Below are 11,839 nucleotides of genomic sequence, written 5' to 3' on the forward strand. Positions count from 1 at the left end.
CTGGCTGAGGAATTCTGGGAGTTGAAGTCCACGAGTCATGAGGGGGCCATAGTTTCCCCCATGCTGGCTCAGGAATTCTGGGAGTTGAAGTCCACCAGTCATCAAGGAGGCCATAGTTCCCCCATGCTGGCTCAGGAATTCTGGGAGTTGAAGTCCACGAGTCATCAGGGGGCCAAAGTTTCCCCCATGCTGGCTCAGGAATTCTGGGAGTTGAAGTTCACTGGTCATAAAAGAGCCAAGGTTGCCTACCCCTGGTATAGGGTCTCCTGCTTGAGCCCTGGGGGCTGGACTAGATGACCTCCAAGGTCCCTTCCGACTCTGCTATTCTGTTACTACTGTTCTTCCTCTGCCCATTATGCAGCAAAGCTGGCTCAGGAATTCTGGGAATTGAAGTCCACGAGTCATAAAAGAGCCAAGGTTGACTACCCCTGCCATACAGAGCTTGCAGCAGACATCGATAAAGGAGAATATTTGTTCCTTCCAAATGCATCCACCGGGCCAAAAGGCGACTTTGTCTGGTGCACAAATTTCGGGATACCCTTGGAACAATCTTGTCTCAACACCCTTGCAAAAAAAAAAAAGGCCCGTTTCCACCCCCCCACATACACACACACACACCTACCTTCCTCCACATCGTTGCGGCCGGCGGCCTCCAGAAGCTGGACGTTTTCAGGGAAGACCACCCTGGTCTCCTTGGCGGCCCTCCGCCTCTTCTTCTCCCCCCCTTTGGCCTTCTTGCCCTGCCCGTCCTTCTCAAGCTGGGCCCACTTCTTCAGCTGCTGGGTGCGGCGTTTCTGGGCGTGCTTGAGCCGTTCCTGGGTGCCCATCCGGGCAACCGCTGGCATCTCAGCCAGCAGCTCCAGGTGGTCCGCCATGCCCGGCCGACCGCAGAGGCTCACCTGCGATGCGCCGTTAAAAGCATTTGGGAATGATGGGCTGGGGCAGGCCGGGGAAGGGGCGGGAAGTCTTCAGAGGAGCTCGGCAAGAAGACGGCGACACCCGGGCTGCTGACTGGGCATCTTCACCAATGTGGACGAAATCTGGTTTTTAAATCAAGTCAGGTGAGCCTCTCTCTACAGGTGGTGCCAACCTTCCCGACGGAAACGGGCACCCGCGAAAAGAAGGATTCGGGAAGCGGCCCAGAAGGGTCCCTGGGAGGCTGAGGGGGGGGGACACTTTGGCTGCTGCCCACCACTCAGGCAGGGCGAGGGGCTCCAGCTGAAGTAGGGAGGGCTGCTGCTACCCCCAAACGCAGCAGCGACTTCCGACGGAGGGAAACGGGGAAGCATAAATCCTTCATTCTTTGGTGGCGGGTTTAATCCTCGGCCCGGCCCCCGCAAGCAACCAAACTCAGCCTTGTGTCTCTTGGCCTCTTTTGATCAGCCTCCCAATCGTTCCCGGTGAAGCAGGAACAGGAGTTGACTTATGGAGAGAGGTGACTTTATGCTTCCGACTGCAATCTCAATCCCAGAGGAGTCTTCTCTGCTCCCTAAAACAGGACTTCAGCGCCTGGGGGCAGATCCCTCCGAACGGCTGGCACCCTCCTAGCAGTGGTCCACGGCCCCGCTGCCAGACCAGGAGCCCACGGCAGGGCCTGGGCGATCTGCCCACGGCTGCATCCTCTTCCCAGCAGAGTCCACGGTGGCCGTACGTCCAAAGCCTCCCTTCGTGCCAGACCGTCCTGACCTGGCCGCTGCTTCAGAACAAAGTCCTCGACGGAGGGCCACGTCCTTCTTCCCACGGTGCGTGGGCTCCTCTCGCCTCTAGCGACTTAAAAAATGGATTTGTAAATAAGTAAGAACTTCCAGCCACTTTCCTTGGAGCCCTGGATGGCTTTCAACTGTTTCGCTCCAGCTGCTCAGGAGCACCGCAGGACAAACCGGTCGAGGGCTTTCTGGCTGGCTGCAGACTCCTCCCTTCGCGTGGTGCTCCTTGGGTGCTGGGCTGAGCTTCGCGCCGCCGTCTCCAGCCAGGCGCTCTCTGGAAAGTCCTGCAGCAGAAGAGGAAGAAGGAAGCCGGTCAGGCATGGCTTAATAGAGGCGGCCACCCACACCCAGAACACCTAAGCCCCCTCTTGGCCAGACAAAAAACGCCGGCTGCTCTCGCCCGGCCTTCGTCCAAGATTAGTCGACAGCCAAAGTTGAAGCAAATGACTGGAGAGGTACTAACTCAAAGCAGATCAGATTACCAAAAGGTGGAGGAGGAGGAGGAGGAGGGGGGGGCTGTTTTCAGCCCTGTGTCACCTCCTGTTCAGACAGGGACCCCCTTCCCTTTAAAGCAGCCGCCCCGCAAATTAGATGTCCTTCACCTTTCCCGGCATCAGAATACTTCCTAACTAATCCACCTGGGAGGGACTGACTGGGGGGGTGGGGTGGTGTCACTCCCTTGGGACAAATAGCAGGGGGAGTTGAGCAAGAGACAATTTAAGGGCTTAGGTGGGAAATTGTAAATGATTTAAGTGCCTGAGGGCCCCAAGTACAGACAGCAGAGTGGCCCAGAGAGAACAACAGGATAACAGAACTGGAAATGACCTTGGAGGTCATCTAGTCCAACCTCCTCCTCAAGCAAGAGACACTTGCAGAAGAACAGAGCTGGAAGGGACCTTGGAGGTCTTCTAGTCATGCAGGAGACCCTTGTGGAGTAACAGAGCTGGAAGGGACCTTGGAGGTCTTCTAGTCCACCCCCTGCTCAAGCAGGAGATCCTATAGCATTCTGCACCAATGGCTGTCCAGTCTCTTCTTAAAAACTTCCAGTGATGGAGTGCCCACAACTTCTGGAGGGAAGCCATTCCACCGATTAATTGTTCTCGCTTCATTCTTCTCTCCTTAATCAGCTTCCATCCCGTTGCTTCTTGTCCTGCCTTCCGGTGCTTTGGAGAATAGCTTGACCCCCTTCTTCTTCGGGGCAACCCCTCAAATATGGGAAGACTGTTCTCGTGTCACCCCTGGGCCTTCTTTTCACTAAACGAGACATTTTGTGGAGAACAAATTGTGTAGAACGAAAATGAAAGAAAAGAAATGTAGCAGTGTTCCAGTATCTCAGGGGCTGCCCCAAAGAAGAGGGAGTCAAGCTATTCTCCAAAGTGCCCGAAGGCAGGACAAGAAGCAACGGATGGAAACTGATCAAGGAGAGAAGCAACCTGGAACTAAGGAGAAACTTCCTGACAGTGAGAACAATTAACCAGTGGAACCACCTGCCTCCAGAAGCTCTGAATGCTCCAACACTGGAGGTTTTTAAGAAGAGACTGGACAGCCATTTGTCCGAAATGGTGTAGGGTTTCCTGCCTGAGCAGGGGGTTGGACTAAATGACCTCCAAGGTCCCTTCCAACTTTACTATTACTATTATTATTATTATTATTATTATTATTATTATTATTATTATTATTAATATTATTATTATTATTATTATTATTATTATTATTACTATGTATCCCTCTGTGTATAAATAGATGTTCTGTCCGGCAATTTGCAAATTGGCCACCCACCCAGGGCTCAACGACGAACACTTCCCAAGTTGTCCATTTCTTTTTTTTTAACAATATTTTATTTATATACATAAGGAAAAAATAGGAACAATACGGGTATGGTAAGGGAAGGGGATGGGGGGGAAGGGAATAGGGGATTTAGGATAAAATAAGGATAGGTACAATCACACATTTTAACAAACAAGCTACTGTCCGGATCATAATAATGAGTAAACATCATACTCAACCATTTTTAAAATAAGCTTAACTATAGCCATATTACAAACAATTAATAAACCTTATTCAAATAGATAAATTTATTTATGCTTATTGTTTTAGCTGGTTCAACAGGTAAAGAAATCGCATTATTAGGGCAGAGACCTTACGATCGAGAGGATGCCTTGCCCCACTCGCCTTCTTTGCTTCTGGGCCAGACGTCGTCGTCGTCGTTGGTCGCCAAAATCGGTTCGACAGGGAGACCTTGTCCTTAATAAATGTCTCAACAACCGTTCTCCCAGCAGTTCCAAAGGGCAAGCTGCATTTGGCAGTTTTTGCTCCCTGGAGGATCCTTAGGAAGAAGAAGCGTCTACACAGGTCTTGCGTGGCAAGCGCAAAGCTAAGGCGGAAGTGGATGATGGCAAGGCTGGCCACCCAGTTACCAGGGGAGAACAGCCAAAGCCACTTTTTAGCCACCTCTCCGAAAGAGCAGAGGGCAAAAGTTGGCTTGAAACTCAACTTAGTTAAAAAATAGTAAGATCATCCCTTCCTGGCAAAGAGAAGGAGAAGACTCTAGAACAGCAGTTCTCAACCTTTTTAATGCCGCGACCCCAACCGGTCGTAAGTGGAGGACTAAACCGGTCGTAAGTGGAGGACTAAACCGGTCGTAAGTGGAGGACTAAACCGGTCGTAAGTCGAGGACTACCCAGCCGGTCGTAAGTCGAGGACTTTCCCTGCCCGGGAGCGCCGCGCATGCGCGGTTCCGCCCCCTGCGCCAGCCGAGGCGTAGCTGGCAAGCGGCAGAGACAGAGCAGGCCGACCACCAGCTGGCCCAGCCCAAGGGAGGTAAGGCACCCGCCGGAAAAGGGGGAAAAATGGCAGACAAAAAAAAATGGCGGACAGCCTTGCTTGGCGACCCCCGTGAAATGGTCGATCGACCCCAAATGGGGTCCCGACCCACAGGTTGAGAACCACTGCTCTAGAAAGAGTACAGAGAAGAGCAACAGAGATGATTAGGGGACTGGAGGCTAAAACATACAAGGAACAGTTGCTGGAATTGAGTATGTCTCATTTAATGAAGAGAAGGACGAGCGGGGACATGATAGCAGCCTTCCAATATCTCAGGGGCTGCCCCAAAGAAGAGGGAGTCAAGCTCTTCTCCAAAGCGCCTGAAGGCAGGACAAGAAGCGACGGATGGAGGGGTAGAATTATATAAAATGTGGTGTATTTATAAATATAATGTAAATGTTTGTCTTTAAGAAGAGGAGATGATCGGCTAGTACCCCTAAACTGCATCCGAGGTGGTGGAAAAGAAGGTGATGGGATGTGTAGGATAGTTGGGAAGGAGGAAAGAGGAGAGGTTGTGGTTAAGAGGGGTAGGAAGGAAGAGGGAAGTTAGGTAGGAAGGTTGAGGGAGTGGGGATGCGGGGGGGGGGGCGCCGATTATTTCTGAATACTTACTGAGTAGGCTTTTTATGTGTTTGTTTTTCTAATGAAATGCACCATATTTGTATTATTTGTTCATATGTTTATTTGAAAAATTAATTAAAAAATTGTAAAAAAAAAAAAAAGAAGAAGCAACGGATGGAAACTCACCAAGGAGAGAAGCAACCTGGAACTAAGGAGAAACTTCCTGACAGTGACAACAATTAACCAGTGGAACTACCTGCCTCCAGAAGCGGTGAATGCTCCGACACTGGAAGTTTTTAAGAAGAGGCTGGACAGCCATTTGTCTGAAATGGTATAGGGTTTCCTGCCTGAGTAGGGGGTTGGACTAGATGACCTCCAAGGTCCCTTCCAACGGTATTATTATTATTATTATTATTATTATTATTATTATTATTATTATTATTATTATTAGTCTTTTCTGGTATTATGCCTAATAAAAAAAGTTCAGGTTTAAAGTCTACATGTTCTCCCAACATCTTTTCTAGCCAAGTATGTATCTATGGAAACTAACCAAGGAGAGAAGCAACCTAGAACTAAAGAGAAACTTCCTGACAGTGACAACAATTAGCCAGTGGAACAACCTGCCTCCAGAAGTGGTGAATGCTCCAACACTGGAAGTTTTTAAGAAGAGACTGGATGGCCATTTGTCCGAAATGGTATAGGGTTTCCTGCCTGAGCAGGGGGATGGACTAGATGACCTCCAAGGTCCCTTCCAACTTTATTATTAATGAAGAGAAGGACGAGGGGTGACATGATAGCAGCCTTCCAATATCTCAGGGGCTGCCCCAAAGAAGAGGGAGTCAAGCTATTCTCCAAAGCACCTGAAGGCAGGACAAGAAGCAACAGATGGGAGCTTATGAAGGAGAGAAGCAACCTAGAACTAAGGAGAAACTTCCTGAGAGTTAGAACAATTAACCAGTGGAACCACCTGCCTCCAGAAGCGGTGAATGTTCCAACACTGGAAGGTTTTAAGAAGAGGCTGGACAGCCATTTGTCCAAAATGGTCTAGGGCAGGGGTAGGCAACCTTGGCTCTTTTATGACTCGTGGACGTCAACTCCCAGAACCACAACTGAGCCCAGATTTATGTCGCTAAGCGAAACATCTGTTAAGGGAGTTTACCCCCCCCCCCATTTTACAACTTTTCCCGCCACAGTTGTTAAGTGAACCACTGCAGTTATTGTTAAGTGACCTCCGGCTTCCCCGTGGATTTTGCTTGCCGGAAGGTCGCAAAAGGGGATCACGTGACCCCCGGGGCACACGGCGACCGTCATAAATGCGAGTCAGTTGACAAGCGTCCGAATTTTGATCACGTGACCTTGGGGAACGCTGCAATGGTTGTATGTGTGAAAAAAGTCCATGTCTCTTTTTTCAGTGCCATTTTGAACGGTCCCTAAACCGGGGGTCCCCAACCTTGGCCACTTTAAGACTTGTGGACTTCAACTCCCAGAATTCCCCAGCCAGCGCATGCTGGCTGGGGAATTCTGGGAGTTGAAGTCCACAAGTCTTAAAGTGGCCAAGGTTGGGGACCCCTGCCCTAAACGAATGGTTATAAATCAAGGACTACCTGTAACTTAGCTGGGGTGCTCCTGTTAAAGTTGGCCTAGATACATTTTAAATAAGCATAAATAAATATTGCTTCAGGTTCCAGAAACTGGAGACAGTCCTTGCTTTGGCGCTCCACCCTGGATCTCTGAAGAGTGAGGACAGGCAGCGCACCCATCCTAGCCAGCATAATCTACATATCTACCGTCACGCCAAACGGCCACTTAAACCTGGTCAGGCTCACTGGGGCAAAATGGCTCGGGAGCCATTTCTTTCTACAACAATCACCATCTGGCTGGGGATTATTAGGTTGATCGCACCCCAAACAGCTCTTACAATGGAGAGGATTTTAATCCAACCGTGATCAAACTAAGATTAAAACAAGCTCTAACGATTCCACCTGAACCAAGCTATATACCACAGAGCTACCACATAATTTGACACCCAGCAAGCCTGGAATCCCAATTTTTAAAAAACTGTTCTCGTACTGGGTTGGAGCATAATCCGCTCACTGGAAAACATTTTGGGAAAGCTCAGGATAAAATCTTCCCACGTGAGCAAAGAGGGGGAAAAAGCAACTAGGAATTTCTAGCCACAAAAGGAAAAAGAGAGGGGTAGGGTTAGCACTCTGCACAGCCCCTGGAGCTTTTCCCGACGAATAAAAGCGGATAAATAAGTTTGGCATGCAAATAAAATTTGCACAATCTGTGCCAGTTACAACACTTGAGTTTTGCTGCCAAAAGAAAAAGAGAAAAAAGATGAAAGCTGATACTGGGTGCATGATTTCCTAAAACACAACCTGCATAACAATGAGTGTATGCAACACCGATGACTTAAATTCTAGTAAAACAATGGGGCTTGTTTCTGACACTATTTCCCCAATATTGAGAGCTTCCAGAAACAGTGAGGCAGATATGGTTAAATTAAACCGAGAGACCCAATTTCTATATTCTTCTCCAGGTTCACATATCAGTCAGTTACAAGCAAAGTTGCGTTGGAGGGGTCCTTGGTCTTCTCTGAGCTGGTTTTCTTGCAGACGTTTCATTATCCAACTAGGTGATGACATCAGTGCTACAAGGGAATAAACTATGAGGAGTGGAGGAGGAGGGGGGAGGAGCAGAAAGAAGAGGACTGTGGGGTCCTTATCCTCATGTTTCATTACGCAAGCTAGCACTGATGGTGTGATCTAGATAGGTAATGAAACGTCTCCAAGAAAACCACCAAGCTCAGAGAGCACCCAGGACCCCACAGTCCTCCTCCTCCTCCTCCTCCTCCCAAATCCCTTCCCTTCTAGCACTGATGATGTTCCCTAGTTGGGTCATGAAATGTCTGCAAGGAAACCATGAAACTCAAGAGAGCACCAAGGACTCCAGAATTCTCCTCCTCCTCCTCTCCATGAACCCCACTCCCTTCTAGCACTGTTCCCTAGTTGGGTAATGAAACGTCTCCAAGAAAACCACCAAGCTCAGAGAGCACCCAGGACCCCACAGTCCTCCTCCTCCTCCTCCTCCTCCTCCTCCTCCTCACCTCCATGAACTCCACTCCCTTCTAGCATTGATGGTGATCCCTAGTTGGGTAATCAAACCACAAGTCTTCTCCTTTAAAGTTGCGTTCATTATATTCATGAAGCCACTGCAAAGAGGAGCGCCCCAGACCCCCCACCCCCACCCCGGCTTCGCGGTCTCTGCAGGTGACCAGCAGGATCGCCGGTGCTGCAGTCAGGTCTCCCCTGCCAAAAGATGAAGCAGCCTGCAAAGACGCTGTCAACCAGACTGACCGTTTCGAAAACTAGCACAACCCTGAGCCAGACTCACGGGATCTGACCTGCCACAGGAGTTCCAGGGGCCAGAGATCAATCCTCAAAGGGGATGTCTGAATGCAGCACCCCTGAAGGGGTCCTACCTCTGGGCTCTTCCCCTGGGCCTCTCAGGGCCCTCGCTCTGCTTCGGAAGCCAGCTGATCCGGGCACAGGAGCCCTTCGGATGAACACGCCTGGATCAGCAACAATGGGAAAGGCAGCACTGCCCTTCCTCTCCCACCAAACCAGTCAGGCAGCGGCTGCCGCATTCCTGCTGCCCCGAGCCACGCCACCGGGGCACCCACGCAACCTGCCGGAGGTGAAATATGGCATGCAGGAACTCCCTGGCTCTTCCTGGAATCAGGAATGTGAAGAATTGGGCAAGGGCTGGAGCGAGCCGGCAAGCGCTTTCCAGTCAGCAAATAGCAACCCGTGTTTATTGTGCTCACTGGCCTTCGGGGGTCTTCGTCTAGCTTCGGAGTCAAGCTCTTCTCCAAAGCCCCTGAAGGCAGGACGAGAAGCAACGGGTGGAAACTCATCGAGGAGAGAAGCAACTTGGAACTAAGGAGAAACTTCCTGACAGTGAGGACAATTAACCAGTGGAACCACCTGCCTCCAGAAGCGGTGAATGCTCCAACACTGGAAGTTTTTAAGAAGAGACTGGACAGCCATTTGTCTGAAATGGTCTAGTAGGATCTCCTGCTTGAGAAAGGGGGCTGGACTAGATGACTTCCAAGGTCCCTTCCAACTTTACTATCATCATCATCATCATCATCATCATCATCATCATCATCATTATTATTATTATTATTATTATTATTATTATTATTATTATTATTATTATTATTACCTCAATCCTGGCAGGGTTTTCAAACAGCCTTGACAGATGGAAGTGGTTTTGCCAGGATTTCGTGGGGTTTTTTTGCCTTTTATTTTATTTTGCCTTTTATTAATTATTAAAATTAATTTATTAATTTTATTAAATGCCTTTTGCATTTCAAAAAGAGTGCAAAGAAGAAGAACTAAGAGGATGAAGGGCTTGGAGACAAAAACATATGAAGGACGAACGCTTTCAGGAATTGGGCATGTCTAGTTTAATGAAAAGAAGGATTAGGGGTGACTCGATGGCAGTGTTCTAATATTTGAGGGGCTCCCACAAAGAAGAGGGGGGGGTCAAGCTATTCTCCAAAGCGCCTGAAGGCAGGACAAGAAGCAACAGATGGAAACTAATCAAGGAGAGAAGCAACCTAGAACTAAGGAGAAACTTCCTGACAGTGAGGACAATTAACCAGTGGAACAGCCTGCCTCCAGAAGTGGTGAATGCTCCAACACTGGAAGTTTTTAAGAAGAGACTGGACAGCCATTTGTCCGAAATGGCATAGGGTTTCCTGCCTGAGCAGGGGGTTGGATTAGATGACCTCCAAGGTCCCTTCCGACTCTGCTATTTTGTTACTACTGTTCTTCCTCTGCCCATTATGCAGCTGCGGGCTAGGCCTTCTCTTCTCGGACCATTTCCTGGGCAGCTGTTTTCCGAGATCATCCATGCTAGCTGGGGAATTCTGGGAGTTGAGGTCCACCAGTCTTAAAAGTGGCCAAGCTTGGAGACGCCCGCATGACAGCTTTACAAGGCCTCATAAACCTAGCCTGTCTAGTAAAGCTCAATTGGCCAAATAATAAATATTGGTCAGTTCAGAGCCAGCAGCCTCATATACGGAGCTCATATTTGGCAAAAATCTAGGCACAGTCAGGCCATCTCCCCACACACACACACACACACACACACACAAAGGCACTTTCTTTGCTTGCTTTTCTTCGGTTACCTGGTCAAAGCCCCTCCCATCCATGTGGCAAGAGTTAGAATCAGGACACCCGCCCGGAAAAACACAGCTTCCGGGAGCCAGGAACACTTTCTAAGGCAGGACGTTTGCCCAGCGGCCCAGACCTGGAGTGCTCCTTGCTAAATTTACCCAGCGGGAAGAACCCGGGGCGAAGGGAAAATCTAGGTTTCGCCTTCGGCTGTAAATCTGGAATTCTGGAAATCACCTGCCAGGAAGAGCTGGAATGAGTGGAGGGGCGAACTCTGTCTAAGTGGCCGCTTGGAGCAGCTCAGAGGAAAAGCTACTTTCTAAAAATGTCATAAATAATGTGGTGCACTAAAGTAATGCGTGTATTTTTAAAACCCGGTCTCAGCCACCCTGTGTGTGTGTGTGTGTGTGTGTGTGTGTGTGTGTGTGTGTGTGTGTATGAACCGTATCCTGCCCAACCTGCAGAGTCAGCATATAAAATTTAAGAAAGAAATACAGGTAGTCCTCAGCTTGCAAACGCAACGCAGGCCACAATTTCCACTGCTAAGCAAAACAGATGTTGTGTTTTGCACCCTTTTTTACGACTTTTCTCTCCTCCGTTGTTAAGTGAGTCCCTGCAGTGGTTAAGTGAGCAACGTGGTTCTTAAGTGGCATCTGGCTTCCCCCCATTGGCTTTGCTTGTCAGAAGGTCCCGGAAGGTCACAAAGTCACGTGACCCTGGGACACTGCGACCGTCATAAATACAAACCGGTTGCCAAGCGTCCGAATCCCGATCCCGTGACCGTGAGGATGTGGCAATGGTTGTAAGTGTGAGAAACGGTCACCAGTCACTGTTTTCAGTGCCAGTCACTAAACGAATAGTTGTTAAGTCGAGGACTTCCGGTAAAGAGAAATAATATTGTTCAAAATCTCAGGAACGCAGCCAAGTCCCAGTTTGAGGGAAATACTTGGTTCCAGGCTGGGAAGCCTCCGAGTCCCATTCCAGCAGGCGAGAGCCAGGCAGCCCATATGATCCCAGGACACGGCATCCGTCATAAGTTTGAGCCAGTTACCAAGCGTCTGAATATTGATCACGTGACCATGGAGATGCTGTAACGATTGCTAAGTATGAAAAACGGTCATAAGTCACTTTTTTCAGTGCCATTGTAATATCAAACAGTCACTAAAAGGACGGTTGTAAGTCAGGGACTTACTGTGTTTAATGGGCCAAGAAAGCACGCGTGCACCGGACACCAAAACGGGGCTCCTACACCACAAACAGCAAGTGCACCAAAGCTATTGCGTCTTCCATCTCATTCAGAGATAAAACGCCATGATGGCGCAGTGGTCAGAATGCAGCATTGCAGGCTAACTCTGCCCACCGCCAGTAGTTCGTTCCTGACCGGCTCAAGGTTGACTCAGCCTTCCGTCCTTCCGAGGTCAGTAAAATGAAGACCCAATATGCCAGTGATGGCGGACCTTTTAGAGACCGAGTGCCCAAACTGCAACCCCAAAACCCACTTACGCATCGTCGGGTGCCGGGTGGGCATGGCCCATTGGGTGGGTGTGGCTGTGGTAGTAACAG

At 49.3% G+C, this 11,839-nt stretch overlaps 1 protein-coding gene across 1 annotated transcript in view; it reads right to left on the reverse strand.

Annotated features, from left to right (window-relative positions):
- PPP1R16A (protein phosphatase 1 regulatory subunit 16A) overlaps positions 1-875 on the reverse strand; it is a 37,081-nt gene extending 36,206 nt beyond the window's left edge. The window contains exon 1 of the mRNA XM_015824973.1: positions 623-875. Coding sequence (XP_015680459.1) covers positions 623-875 — 253 coding nt within the window. The remainder of the gene's footprint in view (positions 1-622) is intronic.
- Positions 876-11,839: the final 10,964 nt, after the last annotated feature.

This window comes from Protobothrops mucrosquamatus, unplaced genomic scaffold, assembly GCF_001527695.2.
Source record: "Protobothrops mucrosquamatus isolate PMUCROS unplaced genomic scaffold, P.Mucros_1.0 scaffold2435, whole genome shotgun sequence".
NCBI lineage: Eukaryota > Metazoa > Chordata > Lepidosauria > Squamata > Viperidae > Protobothrops > Protobothrops mucrosquamatus.